Source organism: Ovis aries, chromosome 5 (genome assembly GCF_016772045.2).
Source record: "Ovis aries strain OAR_USU_Benz2616 breed Rambouillet chromosome 5, ARS-UI_Ramb_v3.0, whole genome shotgun sequence".
Taxonomy (NCBI): domain Eukaryota; kingdom Metazoa; phylum Chordata; class Mammalia; order Artiodactyla; family Bovidae; genus Ovis; species Ovis aries.
Genome location: NC_056058.1, coordinates 59,004,030 through 59,028,594, shown reverse-complemented (window position 1 = coordinate 59,028,594; position 24,565 = coordinate 59,004,030). Strand labels below are relative to the sequence as shown.

General features: G+C 41.0%; 2 protein-coding genes across 6 annotated transcripts in view; one reads left to right on the top strand and one right to left on the bottom strand.

Moving 5' to 3' along the window:
• PDE6A (phosphodiesterase 6A) overlaps positions 1-24,565 on the top strand; it is a 123,816-nt gene that overhangs the window by 62,626 nt on the left and 36,625 nt on the right. For both annotated transcript variants that reach the window (XM_015096136.4, XM_004008966.6), the window contains exons 5-8: positions 7,149-7,223; positions 15,045-15,109; positions 20,272-20,338; positions 24,230-24,277. In XM_015096136.4, coding sequence (XP_014951622.2) covers positions 7,149-7,223; positions 15,045-15,109; positions 20,272-20,338; positions 24,230-24,277 — 255 coding nt within the window. The remainder of the gene's footprint in view (positions 1-7,148; positions 7,224-15,044; positions 15,110-20,271; positions 20,339-24,229; positions 24,278-24,565) is intronic.
• SLC26A2 (solute carrier family 26 member 2) overlaps positions 1-24,565 on the bottom strand; it is an 84,428-nt gene that overhangs the window by 50,633 nt on the left and 9,230 nt on the right. The window lies entirely within an intron of this gene.

The window sequence follows — 24,565 nt, the reverse complement described above, 5'->3', positions numbered from 1 at the left end:
AATGGCCATCATCAAGAGGTCTACAAACAATAAATGCTGGAGAGGGTGTGGAGAAATGGGAAGCCTCTTGCACTGTTGGTGGGAATGTAAATTGATACAACCACTATGGAAGATGGTATGAAGATTTCTTAAAAAGACTAGAAATAAAACCACCATATGACCCAGCAATCCCATTCCTAGGCATATACCCTGAGGAAACCCCAAATTGAAAAAGACACGTGTACCCCAATGTTCATTGCAACACTCTTTGCAATAGCTAGAACATGGAAGCAACCTAGATGTCCACTGGCAGATGAGTGGATAAAGAAGCGGTGGGGTGTATATATATATATATATATATACACGTATAATGTAATATAACTCAGCCATTAAAAGGAACACATTTGAGTCAGTTCTAATGAGGTGGACAAACTTATAGCCTATTATACAGAGTGAAGTAAGTCAGAAAAAGAAAGATAAATATTGTGTACTATTGTACTATTGTCTATCCCTGGTGGTCCATTGGGTAGGACTTAGCGCTTTCATTGCCCAGGGCCTAGGTTCAACCCCTGGTTGGGGAACTAAGAGCCTGAAAGCCATGTGATTCAGCCAAACAAACAAACAAGGAATCTAGAAATATGGTACCTATGAATTTATCTTCAGGGCAGCAATGGAGAGGACACAGGGTGGGGCACAGGAAAGAGAGGGTGAGATGTATGGAGAGAGTAACATGGAAACTTATATTACTTTATGTAATATAGACAGCCAATGGGAATTTGCTCTATGACTCAGGGAACTCAAACAGGGGCTCTATATCAACCTAGAGAGGTGGGGTGGGGAGGGAGATGGGAAGGAGGTTCACGATTGGGGAGACATAGGTATACCTATGGCTGATTCACGTTGATGCTTGACAGAAAACAAAATTCTGTAAAGCAATTATCCTTCAATTAAAAAATAAATTACTTTTAAAAAAAGAAAATATCGATGTAAATCTTTGTGGCCCTGGATAAGGCAATGGTTTCTTGGATATGACATCAAAAGCACAAGTAACAAAGGAAAAACAGATAAACTGGGCTTCATAAAAATTTAAAACTTTTGTGCTTGAAAGGACAGTAATGAAGAAAGCTTTTGAAAAGACAAGTATGTAAAATATGAAAAGAACTCTTAAAATTAGGAGTATAGGATTAACAGATACAAACTATTATATATAAAATAGACAGGCAACAAGAATTTACTGTATAGCACAGGGAATTATACTCAGTATCTTGTAATAACCTACAATGAAAGGTGGTCCACTGGCTAAGACTCTGTGGTCCCAATGCAGGGGGCCCAGGTTTGATCCTTGGTCGGGAACTAGATCCTATGTACTACAACTAAAAGTTTTCATACCACAGCAAAAGATCAAAGATCCTGTGAACTGCATTGAAGACCAGGTGCAGTCAAATAAATATTTAAAAATAAATAAATAAAATAGTCATGATACATTTGTTAGTTTAAAAAATAATGGAAAAAATATATAATAATCACTTTGCTGAAACTGTCACAATACTTTAAATCAACTATACTTCCATCTTTTTTTCAAGTTTGGTGTTTGCTTATGAAGGGGAAAACAAAAATCTCTTAGTACTCAACAATAAAAAGATAACCCAATTTAAAAAATAAATTGCTGGGCAACACGAAATCTGCCTTTTTTACATAATGCTCTACAAACATAATTCCATAGTAGTACATGTGGATTTTTAAATAATATATGTATATATAACAAACACAGAGAGAAAAGCACTATTGCAGGAAAATAGTTCAGTGAATTATCACAAAGTGAACATTCCACTTAACTACCACCAAGATTAAGGAATAGAACATTACTGGCCCCTCAGAAACCCCTTTCTTACCTCTCTCTAGTAACTCCCATTCCTTCCTCCCAAAAGGTAACCAGTCTCTGACCTTTAAAGCCATGTTAGCTTTTCCTAATTTTGAAATTCATATAAATGGAATTATACTCTTCTGTGTCTGACTTCTTTTGATCAAAATTTGGGTTGTAAGATTCATTCTTATTGCTCATCATAGTCATCAATTTTCATTAATTAGTTCATTAATGTTCATTCTTGTAGAATATTCCATTATATGAGTAATCCACAAAGTATTTATTTATTCTACCACTGATAGACATTTGAATTTTCCAGTTTGGGCTTTTATGAATATTGCTATCATGAACACTCTAGTACATATTTTTTCGGTACACATATATATTCTATGGTTCCTCTTTCTATAATCTGCTTTATTTCTTGATTTTTCAGTTAATCCCTATTTTGTACGTGCCCATTTATTTTTGTTTGAACACTAGAAATCTGTATAAAATGTTTTAGAGATGACTTGAAACTCTTGGCAATGCTGTATTCCTCCAAAGGGGATTTATGTTACTTCTGGTTATAAGTTGAGACAAAGGCAGAGTATCTGAATCTAATCGAGGACTGAGCCAATTTGAAGCTCAACTGAAAGCTCAACTGAAGCTGGTCTTCAGTTTTTGCGAGGGTTATTCTGTTTCTGATTCACTTTTACTCTTAGAGTATAAATCTTTAGGAAGGACCAGCTAAAAACCTGGGTTGTTTTCAAGAATGCCTCCTTTTTGGCAGGTCCCAAATTTCAACCTAGTCCTACTAGCCAAGTAGGTCTACTGAAAGCTTTGCACACCTTTCCAGTTGCTCCACAACATCTTTGGTGTCAGTAAGAGGAAAAGTTGAATCAGGCATCAGGCTCATATCTCTGGGCTTCCCTTCTCTGTGAAATCTTGGCCCATCAAATTATTGCTGCCTTGCTAGCGCTATGATTCCTTCACGTAAATGTTTATATACACATACACACATACATATACACAGTCCAGATTTCATGATAATTCTCGGAGGATTGGTTTGAAACAGACTGGCTACCATTGGTAGTAGTAGAAATCCTCTTTCTTTGTTCTTTAGTCCACATAGATTTACCTCATCTTTAAAAATAGTATGGGTATACCATAATTAATTTATCCTTTCCCCTATTTCTGGGCATTTAAATCATTTCTGGATAGTCTTGCAATTAAAGGCAATGCTGTAATGAACAACCTTGGAGTTAAATTCCTGCCCACTTGACAGAGACTATCTATAGAACAAAGGTGTGGAAGTAGATTACTAAGAAAAAATTTTTATTTCGCTTTCCCCAAATTTTCCCTCTAAAGGCTAAATCATTTAATGCTCCCACTTGCACTGCATGAGAGTTCCCTTCCTCCAAACTCCTGCCCCCAATTCTGTGTATCATAAATCTTTTTTATTTTTCCTACTTAAACCAGCAAAAAATGTTATTATTCTTTTTTTCTAATTGTTTTTTTCCCACTGATTATCATAGAAGGGTAAATACATTTTATATATTTATTTGTAATTAACTTTTCTTTTTACATATATTGCCCAAGTTTTTCTGTGCAATATATTGCCCATTTTTCCACCTTTAAAATTGAATTCTTTGTCTATTTCTTATTAAAATATATGAGTGCTTTATATTATATCTGGAGAAGGAAATGGCAGTCCACTCCAGTACTCTTGCCTGGAAAATCCCATGGACAGAGGAGCTTGGTAGGCTACAGTCCATGAGGTTGCAACAAGTCGGACACGACTGAGTGACTTCACTTTCACTTATATGGATTATGTATCTGTCACCTGTGGATTATATTTTAACTTTGTCTATGGCATCTTTCATCATACAGAAGATTTAAATTTTATGGCTTCTGTGTTTTGAATTTTGTTTAAGAAAGACTTCCTCAACCTTAATATTATAGTCTGAAATAACCTGATGTGCTTTGATTAATACATTTTCATCTTTTACTCATCTTGAAATTATTAATATGTTATAAGGTGGAGATAAATTTTGTGATGTCCTCATAATTTCCCATTTAAAGAATAGTCTACCCTTTCTCTACTGTTTTGAAATGCCACCATTTTGATATGCCATTTGACAATATATCAGATTTTCATATATTCGTGGGTTTATTATTCTGACTTTTGACTTTAAAATAGCTCCCTAAGTGACTCTGGTGCAGTTGAGTCATATACCGATTTCAGGGAACTTCTGGCTTTAGTGCAGCTGTCCCTTTGATTTTGGTAAATTCCTGAATCAAATATTTTGCCAAACATGGCTAAATCCAGCAATAACACTGATACTCCTTCAGAAAGCACTAAATGAATGGTTCTTTTTTTAATTAATTTATCTTTCATTGAAGGATAATTGCTTTACAGAATTTTGTTGTTTTCTGTCAAATCAGCCATAGGTACACATATATTCCCTCCCTTTTGAACCTCCCTCCCATCTCCTGTCCCATCCCACCCCTCTAGATTGATACAGAGCCCCTGTTTGAGTTTCCTGAGCCATGCAGCAAATTCCCGTTGGCCATCTATTTTACACATGGTAATGTGAGTTCCGTGTTACTCCTTCCATACGTCTCACCCTCCCCTCCCTTCTCCCCATGTCCATATGTCTATTCTCTATGTCTGTTTCTCCACTGCTGCCCTGTAAATAAATTCTTCAGTACCATTTTTCCAGATTCCGTATATATGTGTTAGAAAACGATATTTATCTTTCTCCTTCTGACTCACTTCACCTTGTATAATAGGTTCTAGGTTCATCCACCTCATCAGAACTGACTCAAATGCACCCTTTTTATGGCTGAGTAATATTCCATCGTGTATATATACCACCAATTCTTTACCCATTCGTCTGTCGATGCACATCTAGGTTGCTTCCATGTTTTAGCTATGTAAATAGTGCTGCAGTGAACAATGGGATACATGTGTCTTTTTAAATTTTGGTTTCCTCAGGGTATATGCCTAGGAGTGGGATTGCTGGGTCATATGGTGGTTTTCTTCCTAGTTTTTTAAGGAATCTCCCTATATCTTCCATGTGGGAATGGTTCTTTTCTAATCAGAAGAATTTCTGAGAAGTTGAATTCAAGAGTCCATTTTAAGGTGCTCAGTTTTTATTTTAAAAGATCAAAACACAGCTCTGAGCTGCAGCATTCTGCCCTCTGTTTCTTTTGAACTCTCCCTCAAAAGGGAAAGTCACATTTAAGTGAGAATATCCTGATTTAGTCATCCCCAATAGATGGAACAATCTAGCAATTAGAAGTGGGTTGGGTTGCCTATAATCACTCTAAGAACTGGTTCTCTTTCCCCTCCCCTGCCACCTTGCCCTACCCTAGATAGCTAAATTCTTAACTGAAGTATTGACTTTATGAAAAATGTCAATAAAGGCCATTGAATTGTACACTTAAGCTGGGCGAGTCACATGGTGTATGAATTATATCTCAGGAAGGCTGTTTAGAAATGAAAGAGAGACAGAGACAGAGGAAGGCAGGCACAGACATGCCCCACATTCCAGCCCACACTTTGTTGACATCTGCTTCTCCTCAGGACAGTCTTCAAAACCATGCAGTGTTTGACCTTGACAGTGTCAGCCTGATATCCTTCTTCTTGTCTCCTCTAACATTTGTGTTCTCTTTTTATTACTGTTTTGATTCTTACCCTGGCTACCTTACTAAAGTCACTCCAAGGCTTAGTTGTCTCCTCCATGAGATAGTAGATTCCTCTGGGCATGAACCCTACCTTGTCTCTATCCAGCACGAAGCGTGCTGTGGAGCTTAGGTAGGTCCCCAGCTCTCATTTTCACCCAGAACTGAATTGCTTCCTATTGTCGATAGTCAAGAGGAAGAGGCCACCTGGGCAGAAGGGTGAGGATGTGACATGTGAATTTCATGTGGACTTCATTTCCCATCTGCTTGCCCTCTGGATGGTATAAGAGCAGACAAACCACCACGACAAATGTTTTCAAATGAGACAGAGAGAAAGTCTAAGAAGCAGAGCGGCTTGACATCCTGCCCATGGTAACCCAGAGTGAGTGGATCACTGTCTCTAAACACAGCAGATAGGGGAACAGAGAGGCACTGGAGGACAGAGACCTCCTCCTCAGGCCCAGATTTAGCCCAACCCAAGTGTGCAGGAGCATGTGTTGTAGAAAAGCCAGAGGAGAAGCAGCAAGGAAGCCCGTGTGGCGTCCTAGTCAGTTTCTTCTCCTGGGGCTGCGTGACCATGCAGAGCCTTTGCTGACCCTTTTCTCTCCTCTCTCTGCCCCTGTCTTTGCCAGTTATCTTACAGGTATCATCCTTTCCTGTTGAAGCTCAGATAAAGGTCTATCTGTCCATATTTGGCACCATTGTTTCTCTTTCCTTATTTGGAAAAAAATTTTTTTTATTATGAAAGCCATACATTTTATTAAGGAAGAATTGCTAAATAATCTCATTCCAATCCCCCCGAGGAAATCAGTTGTTAATGCTTTGTTGTGAATTCTTTGAGAGCATTTTCTATATAGGGTTAAACCATTGGGGATCACATGATCTATGTATCTTTATCACTTCACATTTTTTACTCATTGATGTATCATGGACATCTTTTTAATCAATACATACACATCTGTAATATGCTTGTTACTAGATGTACCAAAATTGATTTAATAAGTCTCCTCCTTTTGAATACTTCGTGCTCAGTCACTAAGTCATATCCAACTCTTTGTGAACCTATGGAGTGTAGCCCTCCAGGCTCCTCTGTCCATGAGGCTCTCCAGGCAAGAATACTGGAGTGGGTTGCCATTTCCTATTCCATGGGACTCTTCCTAACCTAGGGATTAAACCCATGTCTCCTGCATTGTAGGCAGATTCTTTACCATTGTGCCATCGTAGGTTTTTTCTAATTTCTCACCACTATAAATGGTACTGTAAGCTATTGTTCTAGCTAAACATTTGATCACATGTTTAGCAGGTATATAAGGTAAATTTCTTGACCATAGAGTCCCCTTTCTCCTTCTCATGTCCCACAGCAGAGGAAGTATGCGGTTACTCTTGCTCACCTCCCAATTCTTGGTTATTGATTAGACAGATCCAGTTCTGATAATACTGATATATTTCAAAGCACAGACATAATTGACTTTTTCCAAGTCTAGGGAATCTTGCAGCCCTGCCAAGCTTAGGTTCCACTGAGTTCTTCCCATCTTCCAAATTTCAGTGATAGATGACTCATCCAGGTGAGTCTGCTTTTCTTAATCTCCTTTTTTGATCTGCTTTCAAGACGCATAATTATTGTTTTTCTCAATCCTAGGAATTTTTTGACGTGTGGCCAGTCCTGATGGGTGAGGCTCCACCCTACGCTGGTCCCAGGACTCCGGATGGAAGGGTAGGTCTCCCTCTGGCCTGTTCAGTATGAACAAATGTTTAATGAAATATAATGTAAGACACTGTAGGCCCTGCTGAAGTTTCTCTACCACTTAGGTATTTACCTCTTCTGGGTTGGGTCGTCACTGTTGAAATTATGGTAATTCCTCATGATTGCTCAAGCCCTGTATTTTGCAAGGTGTTTTAATATCTCCTTGGAGTTTCACAACAACCTGGTGGGACTGACAGAAGAGGAAAACTATTCTTATTCCATAGATGGGGAAAGAAGTCCAGAAAGATCAAGCAACCTGCTTAAGGATTCACTCAGCAGAACTGTAGACTATTAAAGCAGTATGTAAATAATTCAGCGTATGTGAATAATCTCAAAATCTAATCTAGAAGTACACGTTGATAGCTGGAAGTTCATTTCCAGTCAATAGATAAATATGTTTAGCTATGAAAGTTTTTTAATTCTTTATTTCCAACAAATGTCTAGATTCTCAGATTCTTTTGAAAAGGTGGCAGATCATTCAAAACTGCACAGCTCCCTCACCCCCATCCCACAGGTTAAATTTGACTGGAGCTGAGTAGCAGCTGCCTCCTTGCAACCCGGCCTGAGCTCCCTAGTTTGCCACAGTCCCCCTGACTCCCTCTTGTGGACCCCTGGCTGCCTCCTCTCGTTTTATTTCTGTTAGGTCTCCCTTGGCATTTCAGTGTATGACCTCTGGCCTCCTACTATTGCTACATTTTAAAGATGAGACATAAACACTTTGGAGAAGCTGTAATGAAATATGTGGGGATGCAAAGATGAAGCAGGGTAAACAGATCTGGCACTCCAATGGCCTAGAGAGCCTGTGGAATGACTTTAGCTGGGGCCACAGAGAATAAGTAAGCAGCATGGCTATATCCTGAACTGAGCTTTAGTCCAGTCATCCTCTCACAAAACCTTCCAGGCTGTCCGACATGGCACACCATTTCTGCTAGGAGGCCTGATTCCCCCTAGCCAACACTAACACTACCCAAAATAAAGGACAGTCTGCGCGCGCGTGCGCGCGCGCGTGTGTGTGTGTGTGTGTGTGTGTGTGTGTGTGTGTGACAGACTTTATTCAACCTTAATTCAAACTCTAGGTATTTAGAATTAACACCCTGGCTGTGAGCTTCATATACACACCAAAAAAGATTTCAGCCTTGGAATCGACAATGTCTGCAGTGCTTTATCCAAAATGACCTTTATAATCTGCCGCTGTCCAGTTTCAAACTACTATTTTGCCCATACAATTTCATGTTTTTATTTTGGAGGACTAAGTCTGCAAGTCTAACATCATGTGCTACTATCAGAAAACTGTTTGGGGACATTTTTCCTTTTTAAATACAGCTTGCTGTATTGGCATAGTTGAGATGTTACTACTGAGTTTTCATCAGATTCACATATGAGCTGGTTTTGTTTCTTCCAGAAATTTAGAATTTTAGGAACTAGGGTAGAGACCATTCTAGCTTTCAGACTCCACCAACCTCAATTAATTTCAGTTTCCTGGGCTGCTTTATGAGCTGAGCCCTGTGGTCAGAGGTCATCTCCAACTCCAGAAGGCCTAGAAAAATATCAGGCCCTATCTAACTTATTCACCCTTGAGGATCCCTATCTTCAAGATTGAACTGAAGATTGGGGAGAATACATATGTATATGTTTGACTGAGGCCATTTGCTGTCCAGTTGAAACTATCACATTGTTAATTGGCTATGCTGCTACTGCTGCTAAGTCGCTTCAGTCGTTTCCGACTCTGTGAGACCCCATAGACGGTAGCCCACCAGGCTCCCCGATCCCTGGGATTCTCCAGGCAAGAACACTGGAGTGGGTTGCCATTTCCTTCTCCAATGCAGGAAAGTGAAAAGTGAAAGTGAAGTCGCTCATTCATGTCTGACTCTTAGTGACCCCATGGACTACAGCGCACCAGGCTCCTCCGTCCATGGGATTTTCCAGGCAAGAGTACTGGAGTGGGTAAATAAAAGGTTTTTGTGTGTGTTTCTTTTTTTTTTTAAAAGATTGAACTGAAGAGGACATTTTCTCACTAAGCTCCAGCCTAAAAGGGATGCTCATCATCTGATCACTTCAGAAGCTTTAGTTTCACTGAGGTGACCAGCATATTCATGGGCAAAACTTTTCTTCCCCAAACCCTCCTCCACCTCATGCAGCAATGACTTAGTCCTTGCAAGAGTGTGAGATGTTAGGTTGCAATGGAAAAGGCCAGAAGACAAAGAACTTTGGTCTTAGTGGGTTGCTAGCCTGTAGGGTAAGCTTGGTCAAATAACCCCTTAGGGTCTCCACTTTCTCTTCTATGGAATGCTATCACCGAATTTATCTCCAAAGGCAGTTTGATGTTTAGGACACAGCTGGTGAGGAAAACACACAGAGGCCTGAGCCAGGGCCCAGACGCAGCAGGACAGGACTGGACAAAAGCAGATCTTCTGGAAAGAGCATAGGGTGAAGGGAAAAAGACTAAATTCAGGTCTCTGCTCTAGCAGCTGCCCGTGTAGCCTTGGGTGCCTCTCTCAGCCTCCCCTTCCTCATCTGGAACACCCAGGTAATCAAGCTGACCTAATCAAGCTGACCTAGGCAGGCCATCGGAGAAGGCAATGGCACCCCACTCCAGTACTCTTGGCTGGAAACTCCCATGGACAGAGGAGCCTGGTAGGCCGCAGTCCATGGGGTCGCGAAGAGTCGGACATGACTGAGCAACTTTACTTTCAATTTTCACCTTCATGCACTGGAGAAGGAAATGGCAACCCACTCCAGTGTTCTTGCCTGAAGAATCCCAGGGACGGTGGAGCCTGGTGGGCTGCCGTCTATGGGGTCGCACAGAGTCGGACATGACTGAAGCGACTTAGCAGCTCAGCAGCAGGCAGACCATGGTAGCTAAAGTGAATCACACTGACTCGGCAGGCACTCCGACAACCACGGCAACGTAAGTCTCACTCTCGGCCGGGCACTTCACCTGGAGTCTGTCATATACTCTTCTCAACAGCTTATCGAGGAGGTATCCAGGTAGCTCAGCGGTAAAGAGTCTGCCTGACAAGCAGGAGACATGAGTTCAATCCCTGGATCAGGAAGATCCCCTGGAGAAGAAAATGGCAACCTACTCCAGTATTCTTGCCTGGGAAATCCCTTGGACAGAGGAGCCTGGCAGGCTACAGTCCATGGGGCAAGAGTTGTATACGATTGAGCGACTAAACAACAACAACATTCTCTTTATGTCTATTGGATAGCAGAGGACATTAAAGGCTTAAAGGGGAAAAACCATTTACACAGTTTCAAACCCTGGATACTTTTATTTCAGGTAACTATCATTGCAATCATGCTCCTTAACATCCCCTGTTGCCTTCTAACATCACTCTCACAATTGATCTGCCATGTTCACGCTGGAAACACAGTTTCTGTCTGGATTTTGACCAATTAACCTCCCTGAATCTTGGGTCTGAAGCTCTCCCAAAGCAGCTATACCTCACTTCATCTCCTTTTAAAAATAAAGCACTGTATGTGTGTGTGCTTTCATTATGAAAAACAGCTACATAGGCTTCATGAAAAAAACAAAAATGGCACTTCTTTTAAAACTGGTATATTTCCATGCATGATGATCTGGCTCTGGCTATATCTGGCTCTCTCAAAGACCCTGTGTTACAGTGTCAGCTGCTTAGGTGCAAGGTGACAAAGGCCCTCATTGATGGCTTGGTTTTGATTTTCCAAAAGCGGGTGGACTCCTACATGAATATGGCCTTGAAAGTAACTTGGCTGAGCTACAGCGTGTGGGAAAAGTTTTATTTGTCTAGAGAACACTGATTTTTCTGTTGCTGTCTGTGAAGGTAAAACTGAGTCTTATGTAAGTTTAAAAGAAAAAAGTCCATCTCTCATCTTTCTGAAGGAACCTAGTAGAGACCTCTGGGTAGGGCAGTCTACCAGGCCCAGAGAGCCAGCAGGTTGCCTGGGGAGCAGTGAACAGCCCAGGTCCAAGGACAGATGACCCTGAAGCAAGAAAGCCATCTCCCCAACCAGAGGAAACAGCTCTGCCAAAGGCCCAACAGATTTCTAGAACTGCCCATAGGATATGACTTCATAGTTTTAAAATGTTCTTAGCACAATTTGTTTATATTTACTGAAAAAGTAATACATGAGAACAGAGAAGAGCTCACACCATACAAAAGGGCACAGTACAGAAATCTAGCCTGCCTTGAAGCAGCTAGGCAGCCACTATGAGTGGTCTATCTTTCTCAAATGTCTACGGATATTTCTGTATGCACATAAACAAGCTGGGTTTGGAAAAGGCAGAGGAACCAGAGATCAAATTGCCAGCATTCATTGGATAATAGGGATTCCCAGGTGGCACTAGTGATAAAGAATCTGCTTGCCAGTGCAGGAGACATAAGAGACAAGGGTTTGATCCCTGTATCGGGAAGATCCCCTGAGGGAGGGCATGGCAACCCACTCCAGTATTCTTGCCTGGAGAATCCCATGGACAGACGCGCCTGAAGGGCTATAGTCCATAGGACTGCAAAGAGTTAGACATGACTGAGGCAACTTAGCACTGGATCATAGAGAAAGCAAGGGAATTCCAAAAAAAATCTACTTCTGCTTCATTGACTACACTTAAGCCTTTTTCTATATGGATCACAACAAACTGTGGAAAATTCTTAAAGAGATGGGAATACCAGACCACTTTACCTGCCTCCTAAGAAACCTGTATGCAGGTCAAGAAGCAACAGTTAGAAGTGGACATGGAACAATGGACTGGTTCAAAATTGGGAAAGGAGTACATCAAGGCTGTATACTGTTACCCTGCTTATTTAACTTTCAGGCAGAGTAATCCTGGGCTCAATGAATCACAAGATGGAATCAAGATTGCCAGGAGAAATATCAACAACCTTAAATATGCAGATGATACCACTCTAATGGCAGAAAGTGATGAGGAACTGAAGAGCCTCTTGATAAGGGTAATAGAGAAGAGTGGAAAAGCTGGCTTAAAACTCAGCATACAAAAAACTAAGATCATGGCATCCAGTCCCATCATTTCATGGTGAGTAGAAGGGGAAAAAGTAGAAGCAGTGACAAATTTTATTTTCTTGGGCTCCAAAATCACTTCAGATGGTGACTGCAGCCATGAATTAAAAGATGCTTGCTCTTTGGAAGAAAAGCTATGACAAACTTAGACAGCATATTAAAAAGCAGAGGCATTACTTTGCTGACAAAGGTTCATATAGTCAAAGCTATGGTTTTTCTAGTAGTCAGGTATGGATGTGAGAGTTGGACCATAAAGAAAGTTGAACGCCAAAGAACTGACGCTTTCAAATTGTGGTGCTGGGGAAGACTTTTGACCGTCCCTTGGACTGCAAGGAGATCATTCCAGTCAATCCTAAAGGAAATCAACCTTGAATATTCATTGTAAGGACTGATGCTAAAGCTGAAGCCCCAGTACTCTGGCCACCTGATACAAAAAGCCAACTCATTGGAAAGACCCTGATGCCAAGAAAGATTGAAGACAAAAAGAGAAGAGGGCAACAGTGGATGAGATGGTTAGATAGCATCACCGACTCAATGGTCATGAATGTGAGCAAAATCCAGGAGATAGTGAAGGACAGGAAAGCCTGGCGTGCTGCAGTCTGTGGGGTCTCAAAGAGTTGGACATAACTTAGTGACCGAACAACAACAAATGTATGTATTCCACCACCACCCCCCTTGACAAATGTGATGATTCTATTTTGTGCCTTACTTTTCCACCTGAGAATATTTGGCACCTTTCCCTATCAGCACAGATACAACTCTGGAGACAAGCACCCACTACGCACAGGCACTGTTTTTTAATCATCTCCAAGGGCTGGACATCAGCTATCTCTAGGCTTTTTAAAGCAGTCTGGCTGAGAGCCCTAGATGGGGAAAACAACACTTTTACCTACGTTTGGGTATATATCTGTAGGGTTTATTAGCATATGTAGAATTACTGAGTCAAAGAATATGTGCATTTTAATCTATAAGAGGCTATTCATGCTTACTATCCACCTACAGTCTTAGACTCAAAGCTGGAATGGGCTTTATGGATTCCCCAGTGCAGTGTTTTAAATTACCGGATTATCTTTAGAATCCTAGGTTTCCACAGTGGCTGCCTCAGCGAGGGGTGAATGGGGCAATAGAGGACAGGCAGCGAGGGAGAACCCAGAGATGCAGGAGCTCGAGGTACCGGACTCTGCGCCCATCAGGGTGGCATTGCTTTCCTCTGCTTTCTAGGAGTAGGGCTTATGCTTTGTGAGGAGAAAGAGTTCTGCTACTTGATACCGACAATAAGCAAGTACCACCCATCTTACAGCTGGGCCCAGAGAGGATACCAAGTGGAACCAAGACCAGAGCCTGAGTCTTTGCACCAAAGATCTATTCCTGACTCCATTTCATCGTGCTGCGGGGGGCATCTGGCCTCCCCCTGCATGCTTCCCGCTGCAGGGAGGTCCTACCTACCCTGGAGCAACCGTGGGTGCTCTCAAAGGGCACAGTCACTGTAACTGCTTCCAATGCTGAGCATTGAGGGGCAGAGTGTCTCCTTCTCCCTCATGATCCTGCAGGTCACAATTGCCTATCAACTAGGTACCTTGACTAGATGAGGAATTTCTATTTGTGGAGGTTCTAGGTCAGGCGGCCTGAGTGGGCTCAGCTATCTACATTTTAAATTCTAGGGCAATACTTCTCAAAATGCCTGGATTAAGGAATAATTTTTTTAAATTTCTAATTCATTTTGGACTAATACTTTTCAAGATATGATAAAGGTCTATATTTGAAAAAACTGTCTTCTAAAAATTTTAGAAGACATACAAAATGTTGTCTTTTAAAAATTATTAGTTTCAGCAGACATAACATAACTCAGTCAAATTGCTGTAAAACTTTCTAAACGCTGACTGCCAATTTCTGCTTTTATCTCATCATGGAATAGTAATAAATAGTGTAGACACTGGTACCAATCCAGGGACCACACTTTGAGTAACCTTGTTGTAGGTGAGGCTGATATGGAGAGGAACACACTATTTAAGCCGATGACCCTTAAGTGACACAGCAGAAAGAGCTCTCGGCCTGGAGTCAAGGGCCTAGGTTCTAATCCTAGTTCACTGTCTTATAATAAATGTGTCCTTTCCCCTCTCTGGGTCTCAGCTTTTGAATTTGTAAAATGCTAACATGCCTACCACATGTAGGGGTTTAGACATTTTAATAAGGTAGTGGATTTTTCCCCAATTACATTTTTCATGTAATTGAACAGATCTACTATAAGAGAATGGGGGTTTTAATGGTGCAAGGAGGCAGGAAGGATGGAGGAGGTGGAAAGTGAGTGGGACGCTTAGGGCATGATTGGGAAGGCAAGTCTGAAAGAGCTGACGAAGTAGAGAGGAGCTGAGTGAAGGAGGAAGGGGCTGTGACTGTGAAGCTGACTCCGCATGGAGGATGGCTGGGTTAATGATGATGCTAATGGGATAGGAGCCCCCTTCCATCTTCTTCTCTCACTAGACTCCAGCAGTAATCTTTTCTCCTTGTACTGAACCCCCAGGCCCCCTCGGAACACTTCCTACTCCTTTTTGAAGCCCCAGATCCCAGCCCCTGCCTGGCCACTGTGAGCTGGCTCCAGGGAAGAGCAGGATGAATCTTGAGACTCAGCTGACAGTGAGCTCCAGGGGCACTGGGACACGGCCTCAGAGGGCCAGGCCAGTGCTTCTGGAAAACCACAGGGCACAGGGGAAAGAACAAAGCCTTTCTCAAGGACATACTCCTGCTGGAGTTCTGTCTCAGACTCTGAAAGTATATATTTCTCTCTCTTCTGCCTAGGAAATCAACTTTTACAAGGTAATTGACTACATCCTGCATGGCAAAGAAGACATCAAAGTCATCCCGTAAGTCTCTTCTCCAAACGTGCAGAATTGCAGGCGCATTAGTGTCCATAACGCACTCATTCAAAAATCAACACTAACCAAACCCAAGAAGGCCACACACTCAGGCAGAGCAACAAAGAGACAATGCGGAAGGGTGGCAAAGATCATGCAGGATGGAAAATGAGGCTGGATTCTTAGTCAGCTGCTGTGAGTTCAAATTCCAAGTCCAGTTTAGTAAGTGGCCTCTCTATGGAATGAGACCATGGATCTGATCAGTGCTTTTCAATGGTTTTCTGTGGAGGCACATCCGGGGCCTAAGGCAGAGGGTGAGGGAAAGGCAGGAAGTTAGCAAAGGAAGTGATTCAGCCCCCAGGGAAGGCTTATTCTCTAGTGTCTGGTTTTTTTTCTGGTTGTACCATGTGGTCTTAGTTCCCCAGAGATTGAATCTGCGCCCTCATCAGGGACAGCTCAGAGTCCTAACCACTAGACCACCAGCGAATTCCCCTCTAATGTCTTACGTGATCAAGGAGGATAATGAAAAGGCTGAAATCCCAGAGGGCGAGGCCTACCTACAGGTGGTGGGGCCTCAAAGTCCATTTTAAGATTCCAACAGTTGAGAATGTTTTGCATGTAAGCTTGAACTTTTTGGCCAGGAGAGCATGCCCCAAAACTCAGTTGGCTTTTTATCTATTCGAATCCTCTGTGAGTGCCAGGAGCCATGCCCACAGTTCTATCTGAGGCTTGGCGCTTTCCCAAGTGAACTTCAGACTCCTTGAGGCCAGAATCAGCCTTGGTGGAGAGCCTCACCTTTCCTCCCATTTCTGGTTCAAACGAAGAGATTTATTGCAAGTCACCTCAATCCTTAAACAGTGGGTATGAGAGGTCTCAACTGTTGTCAAAGAATTTTGATAATGCTGTCACTCAGATAAGCCAGTTCTCTGGTTTATCTTTTCCTGATGAGGGATGAAAGATTGCTTTAAGTTCCGGAGTTTCTGAGTTTTCTCTGTTCAGTCCTGTTTACACAACAACTAAGTCTTTTCTAAATTCATTTCTTTTTCTTTTTTTTCTTGTCAACGACATACTCTGCCCCCGTCCTGTTTTCTGACCCCTTCTCTAGAGATGCCGGTTTATCAGACTCATTGTCTGTGTTCAGAGTTATCACAGGTCCCAGCATTCCCCATTTCACCACTTCTCACCAAGCATCACATCCTCTAGTCTCTGATAACATCCACCTCGCTGCCTTCTACAGGGGGGCTGTATCCACACTGAATTTGATACAAATTCCCAGAAGTAACTTCAAGAGATTATACTACGATGCAACACCAAAACAAAAAGCAGCTTTGACTGGCACAAAGAGACAGGGGAAAGATGCGAGGCGTGATAGACCCTGAATCTAGATGCCAAGAGAGCTCTGTCGGTATTCATGCAGAATTTCAAGTCCATAAAGCTTTGTATCACAGATTGACTGGCAGAATATTATCTTTCTCAGGTGCGTATAAGAAACGGTTCTTGGGAATTTCCTGGAAGTCCAGTGGTTAGGACTCTGCACTTACACTGCAGGGCTCAGGCAGTTTAGATCCCACAGGCTGGTTTCTTCTAAGAACGGATGAGTTCCAAGATATATTGATATATGAAGAAGTACCATATATCCTCTTTACAAGAGACCTATCTAAAAGATCATACAGAGAAAATGAAAGGATGAACAAAAGATATGCCTCGAAAATGATAATCAAAAGAAAACTGATGTTAACTATGTTACTATCAGATTAAAAATAGGTGTCAAGGTACACATTAGTAAAGATAGTCACTTCTCAATGATAAAGGGGTCAGTTCAACTTGACTTTCTGGGAAGAATTTACGAATGTGTATATGCTTAATAACGTGGCCTCAAAAAGAAAGAAAAAACTGACAGAAACTTAAGAATTTATAGACAAATTCATGTTTGCTAATTGATACAGCAGACTAAAATAAACAGAATAGAGAATATTTAAATGAGATAATTACCAAACAATCTCATGGATATATACATTAGTAGAACATGACATCTCACACCCAAACTATAGAACACTCAGTCTTTTCAAGAATACTTGTTTCTTTATGATAACTGGTGATATAACAGACCATAAAACAAACCTCAAATGATTGAAATCATACAGAAATGTTCTCTAGTCACAATGAAAATATGCTAGAAACTAATAACAAAGAGCTAATTAGGAAAAAAAAATCTTCATATGCTTGGAAACTAGAAACTACTTTTATTAAAAAAAAAAAAAAGGAATACACTTCCATATTATCCATGGGTAAAAGAAGAACTCAATGGAAATTATTATATTTTCTTTCTGAACTGAAAAGAACAACAATATCACATGATATGTTATAAAACCAATGTGATGCAGTGAAATCATACCTAAGGTGAAATTTACAGTATTACACTTTCATACTAGAAAAAAAAAATAAAGTAATAAACTGTGTACCAAAATTATATCAGCCAGGGTCCCAACAGATACTAGGTGTCACGTTTAAATCAGGGTATTTCGGGACTTCCCTGGTGGTCCAGCGCTTCAGACTCTACGCCCCCAATGCAGGGGGCCTGTGTTTGATCCTGGTCAGGGGACTAGATCCCACGTGCTGCAACTAAAAGTTTGAATGCTGCAACTAAAGATTCTGTGTACCACCACTACGACCAAGCACAGTCAAAAAATTTTTTTCATCAGGGTAAATCAAGGAGGGTTTATTTACAAAGGGATGAATTACAGAGGTGTGTGTGTGTGGAATGAAGGAAACCAACCACAAGAGAATATTTTAGTAGTAAAGTTGTAAGCACTTCTGGGCCCCAAGGAAATTTCTAGAATGTGGTGAGGGGAAACAGTCATGTAGAACAGGCCATCATTAGAGAAGTGCAGACAAAACAAACTCAGAGCAACGCTGTCGGGGGAACCCAAGGAAAGAAATAGCCTGATCTTCCTGTTCTACCGCCCTGCAGTTTTGGCCAGGTCTCCCCTTCAGTTTAAACTCAGTCAGAAGCTAGAGGCCAGACACCCTGTTGATGAAATCCACACAGACTGGCCTCCCGTGACAGGGAGGAGCAGGTTGGAAGTGGCTCTGGAAGGGCAGATAGGAGCTATCCATCACATGATCTCAAGAAACTAACAACAAACAAGCATACCCTTCCAAAATAATAAAGATAAGCCCAGAAATTAATTAAATATTAACAAAATATTGAACAAATGCCAAAAGTTTTTTTCTTGGACAGATTAATAAAATTGATGAATTTCTGGCAAGACTGAGCAAGAAAAATAGGAACTCGAATGAACTGTATTAGAAAGGAAAAGGGGAATAACCACAATCATACAGACACTAACAGGATACCATCAAAGGATATTATGCCCAGAATACTTTAAATCTAGATGAAAGAGGCAAATTCCTATAAAAATAAAACCTACTAAATATAAATCACAAAAAAATAGAAAATCACAATAGTCTTATAACAGTAATTAAAACCCTTCCACAAAGACATTTCAGGCTCACATGCCTTCAGAGATGAATTTTACTAAATATTTAAGGAAGAAATAACACAATTCTCATACAAATTATCCAAGAGAATAGAGAAAAAAGAAGGGACTAGTATAAACTTGACACCAAAACTCAACAAAGTCTGTATGAAAGAGGAAAATTCATACCAAGCTTACTTGTGAACCCAGATGCAAAGATTCTAAAAAAATTTTAGCAGATAATAACTAAAAAGGGTTATACATCATGACCCAATTGAGTTTATTCCAGGAATGCAAGGCTAACATTAGAACAATCAATCTATAAAATCTGTCACATTAACAGAAACATGTTATAATTATTTCCATAGAGAACTTTATTAACCTTAAAAAATATATTTTTTTAATGTCTGAAAATACTAAAGCATTGACAGAGACATGGAGCAAAGGCAACTCTAATATACCACCGATGGTAGTGCAGATTGGATTTTAGAAAACAATTTGGCTTTCTCAAGTAAAGTTGAGATATGCACATCTTATGACCCAGTATTTCTACTCCAGAAATACCACGTGGAACTGAGAGCACGCATATACCAGAGAGTTGGAAGCAGCAATATTCATATTAGACTCACACTAAGGGGAATGTCCATCAACAGTTGAATGCATAAATTATATACAAGCTTACAAGGAAAAATCGTTTAAGTCTATCAAACAAATGAATTATAAGCAACATGAAAAAGAAGTCCAACAAAATAATGCATGTACCTTGAATGAGTCTACCTGAATGAAGTTGAAAAATATGTGAAACAGGGCACAGGAAACCAGGTGGTAAAGCTCCACAGAAAGCAAGAATCCTAAAGCTGGGACAACCATTCCCTTTGGGGTTCAGGAGAAGGTTGTGAGTGGGAGGGGCAGGTTAGGGATGTCCAAGATGCCAACAGGTTGTTCGAGTTTCATAGGTATAGTTCCATAGGTGTTCACTTCCAAACAACTGGAGTTCTTAATACATTTTTCTGTGTATTTTTAGCAATAAACAAGTAAAAATATATATAAAATAAATACATAAGTCTAAATTGTGATATTGCTGTGTATGTTAGTCACTCAGTCGTGTCTGACTCTTTGCAATCCCATGGACTGTAGCCTGCCAGATTCCTCTGTCCATGGAATTTTCCAGGCAAGAATACTGGAATGGGTTGCCAATCCCTTCTTCATGGGATCTTTCTGATCCAGGAATCAAACCTGGGTCTCCTGCAATGCAGGCAGGAGAGTCACTGGGAATCTGAGTCACTTGGGAATGAGGGATAAATAAGTATGTAAAGCTCCTAGCTTAGTGCTTGGCATGTGGTAGCAGCTCATCCTAGGTGGGTTTCCCTCACTCTATACAGTATTGAGCAACTCACTCTACATAAGGACTGGTGGAGGGAAATGATGGCATCCGGTTTTTCTCAGCAGCCAATAACCATCTGTTGGATCAATTTGTCTCTTAGAGAGCATGAAGTCCATAAAACTGATTTATGACTTTTTTTTCAATGTCTACATTTGGACATTAAGATGCTTAGCCAAGATTCGGGGCTTGATCTTGGTGGGGGTGGTACTTGGAGCCACCAGAGGGAAGAGGGAGGGTAAGATCCAGTTTCAAGTTTTTAGTCCATCTGTCCCCACCTCGAAAGTCACCACTGTCTTTGGTCTTGACAGGAATCCACCTCCAGACCACTGGGCTTTAGTGAGCGGTCTCCCCACTTATGTTGCCCAAAATGGCCTGGTAAGTAATATAACATTGAAGGGGGAGAGTTTTGAATCCGTTTTTGAATCATTCTTCTTAATGTTGAAGAGTGAAGGGATTTCAGATCAAGAGTGGGAAAAACTATGGGAAGTATGGATCTCTCAAAGCCTGATTCTCTCGTTTCTCAACTCACCTAATGGCTGGTCCAAGGGGATGTGCAGAGAATTGACATTTGAAGAAACATGAGACAGAGAAGTGTAAGTCTCCCTGACAACCAAAGATACATATGCAAATATCAGGGATAATGTCATGACTGGCTGGTCCACGAGGCTCACCACAGAGCAAGACCCAGCCTCTTATCCCAGAGACCTGGTTGCCCCTCCCAAGGCCCCATTCCTGCCACATTTCTAACCACACAGCGGAGCTCAAATGCTCTGTCTCCCACATTCCCTACCCACAGGGTCCAGGGGAGAGTGACAGCATCCCCTGCCCTCGAGAGAAGGGCCATGGGTGTTAGCAGCACATCACCCCCGAATTTGAGGCTGCTCATCTCTGTATCCTCTCCCAGGCACACACTACACAGTGCTGTTCATGTATCAGGGTGTTTATTTATTGGGCATTCCTGTGTGCCAGGTGCTGCAGTTGGCTGTGGGGATACAAAGATAGATGAATCAAATAATTTCTGTCCTGAAGATCACCATCAAATGAGAGATATCTTTATGAACAGGTGTTTATATTATAATGCAATAGGGTCACAATAGAGATATACATGATATATTCTAGGAACACAAAGGCGGGGGGCGGAGCATCTAAACCAACCTTTACTTTCCAGGGTGTTTTGGTATGAGTTGAGTTTTAAAATAAATAGGGGTAAGGCAGGTAGGGACCAGGAAGCAACATAGTGGAGAAAACAACACGGGCCAACAACTCTAGCTTGGAGATTGGGAGCAACATGGTGTGTGCAGTTTGGAGTAGCTGGAGTGTTAGGTTTGAGACAGGAAGATGGCAAGAGATGAGGCTTGAGAGGGACAAAGGGAGGGGCCAGATGACAGCAGCTTTGGATGCTAGATCAACAGGGTGGAACTTTAATCCACAGGTGACAGGTTTTTAAGTAAGAGGTTGACACAATAAATTTCATTTTAGAAAGAAAATTCTGAAAGCTCCCTGGAAAATAGATCTGGAGAGACTTAAGATTGGAAGCGGAGAGAAAAGAATGTCGTCACAAACAAGAGCTGATGAACATCTCAACAAAGGCAGAGGCAGTAAAGAACAGTAAACAGCCACAGCATGCTGATGATAAGCCAGGCAGTAAATACATTTGGTCATTTAATACTCATGACTCAAACAAAGATCAGGTGGAGAGAGGAAGATCAGAACTCAGATCTAACAGTGGAGGGCTTTGTGACTGATTGTGAGCAGAGAGACAGGGAGAGGAGAGTCAAAGCGAGCTTCAGATTTCTAGACTGGATGCATAATGCTGCCACCAGGTTGGGATGTTACCTGCTGAGATCAGTTTCAGGTAAGGTGTGACAGAGACTTTTTTCAAGAGTAGGTGTCCAGCAAGTAGCTAGAGAGATGACTCTGCTGCTGTGGAGCTAGATAAGGGATGAAGATGGAGATTTGTGTCAACAAAAGGTAGAGATTCATACTGACTACAATGCAGAAGATAATATAGTAGAGAAAATATTATAATCCTTGACCATTTTGCACCCAGTAGCAGATGGTACTTGAAACCATGAGTGTGGATAAAGTTACCAGGGAGAGTGAGAGGAACTCAGTTAGGATATTGGAGGATGCCAAAATTTAAAGACTGGGTGGCGGAAGAAGAGTGTGTGAAGGAAAATTGGTAGAAGGGTTTAGAAGTGTCTGGAGACCCAGGAGTGGGTACTGTCATGGAAACCAAGGGAGTGGAAAGTTTCAATAGAGAGAGAGAATACCAAATGCAACGAAAGTGATCCAGTGAGATAAGAGCTGAAAATCCCCATTGGGTTTGGCAATTAGGAGGTCACTGACGTCCCTAATGAGAACAGGCCTGGTGGTAAGGTGGCGGGATAGGGGGGTAGGGACAGAAACCAGCAGGTGGTCTTCTGAGGTGTGGGTGGGTAATGAGAAAGCAGAGAATGCAAGAGAAGGAAGAGAAAACCTGGATGGTTACTACTGGGTAGGCCAAAAAGTTCATTTGGGTTTTCTGCAACATCTTATGGAAAAATCTGAACAGGGGCCCCATGGGCAGGGCTCTGGAGGGTTCAGATAAGTATCACTGGCGCAGTAGAGTAAACTGGCCTAGCTGTCAGGAGAGAAATTTTGCAACATGCAACCAGAGCTACAGCACTTTTTAGTTCTTCATCTGCTGTGACATTTATACCACAAGGAAAAACTCTTGCCCAGCAAAATAAATATAATCATTTCTAAGATGTTTACAGTAGCATTATTTACATTAATTAAAAACTGGACATAATCCAATCTGAACAAAAGGGGGAAAGAAAATGGGACACCTTACTATAAAGCTACAGTAACCAAAACAGTATGGTGTCAGTACAAAGACAGACTTATAGATCAATGGGACAGGATAAAAAGTCCAGAAATACACCCACAAGCTATGGCCAATTAATCTACGACAAAGGAGGCAAAAATATACAGTGGAGAAAAGACAGCCTCTTCAATAAGTGGTGCTGGGAAACTGGACAGCTATGTGTAAAAGAGTGAAATTAGAACATTCTCTGACACCATGTACAAAAATAAACTCAACATGAATTAAAGACCTAAATATAGGACCAGACTCTATAAAACTCCTAGAGGAAAACAGAGGCAGACCACTCTCTGACATAAATCACACCAATATCTTTTTAGATCCACCTCTCAAAGAAATGCAAATAGAAGCAAAAATAAATAAATGAGACCTAATTAAACTTAAAAGCTTTTGTGCAGCTAAGGTAACCACAAACAGAACAAGAAGAAAACTCACAGAATAGAGAAAATATTTGCAAAGTAACCAACAAAGGATTAATCTCCAAAACTTACAGAAAGTTCATACAGATCTATATCCGAAAGAAAGGACGATGCAATCAAAAACTCAGCAGAAGATTCTAAACAGGTATTTCTCCAAAGAAAGTATACAGATGGCCAAAAACATATGCTCAACATGACTAATTATTAGATAAATGCAAATCAAAACTACAATGAGGTTATCACCTCACACTAGTCAGTACGGCCATCATCAAAAAGTCTACAAACAATATATTAGATTCCACATATAAGTGATTATATGTGATGCTACAAAGCACATGCTATCAGGTATGTATGGAATCTAAAGAAAGAGACACAAATGAACTTATACACAAAGCAGAAACAGACTCATAGACTTAGAAAACAAACTTATTGTTACGTAAAGGGGAAAGGTAGTGGGCGGGGGGAGGGATAAATTTGGAGGTTCAGATTAATATATATTAATCTGAGTATATATATACTCTACTATATATAAAATAGATAATCAACAATGATCTACTGTATAGGACAGAGAACTCTACACATACTCCGTAATAACCTATATGGGAAAAACATCTGGGAAAGAATAGGTCTATGGATATATAACTGAAAAAATGAAATATGAAAAAAAAGCTAATGTAAAAAAAGAAAATGGGACACTACACAGCTTTTAAAAATGACAAACTGTAGCCTTAACTTTCTCAAAGCTTAGAAATGACTCAGAAGTAAGGCAAATGGTAAGAAGTCATGTTTATAAGGCAGCGTTCCTGTTCAGGAACCTCAGTTAATAATTCAAAACCATCATGAGAATGTCTACCTAATGAAAAGAATGTGAGTGCCGTGGGGCAGGGATGTGGTATTTTTGAAAATAGCATGCCCAGTGCCCTCGATGTGTACTCTATCAAGTCTAAACAAACCTCCATTATTCCTCTTCACGGCTTTCAGATTTGCAACATCATGAACGCGCCTGCAGAGGACTTTTTTGCATTCCAGGTAAGTCATTTTTCATTTGCTCTCTTAGTTATATGGAATTTTTCCCTGCAAGGAGGATTAGAATACATTAAAATCCATCTACTTTATTGGGAAGCAATCTCAATAAAGTGAAAATGTGAGTGGAAAAAAGTCATGTGCCAATGGAAGTGGGGAGAGAATTAATTTGGTGAATGCCAAGGTTCCATTTGGTTTTAAGGTTTATAGCCTTTGCTTTCTGGCCTCGGGACCTTTGCTTATGCAGTTCTCTCTCTCACTACCATCTCTTGCCCAGATGCCCTCTGCCCTTCA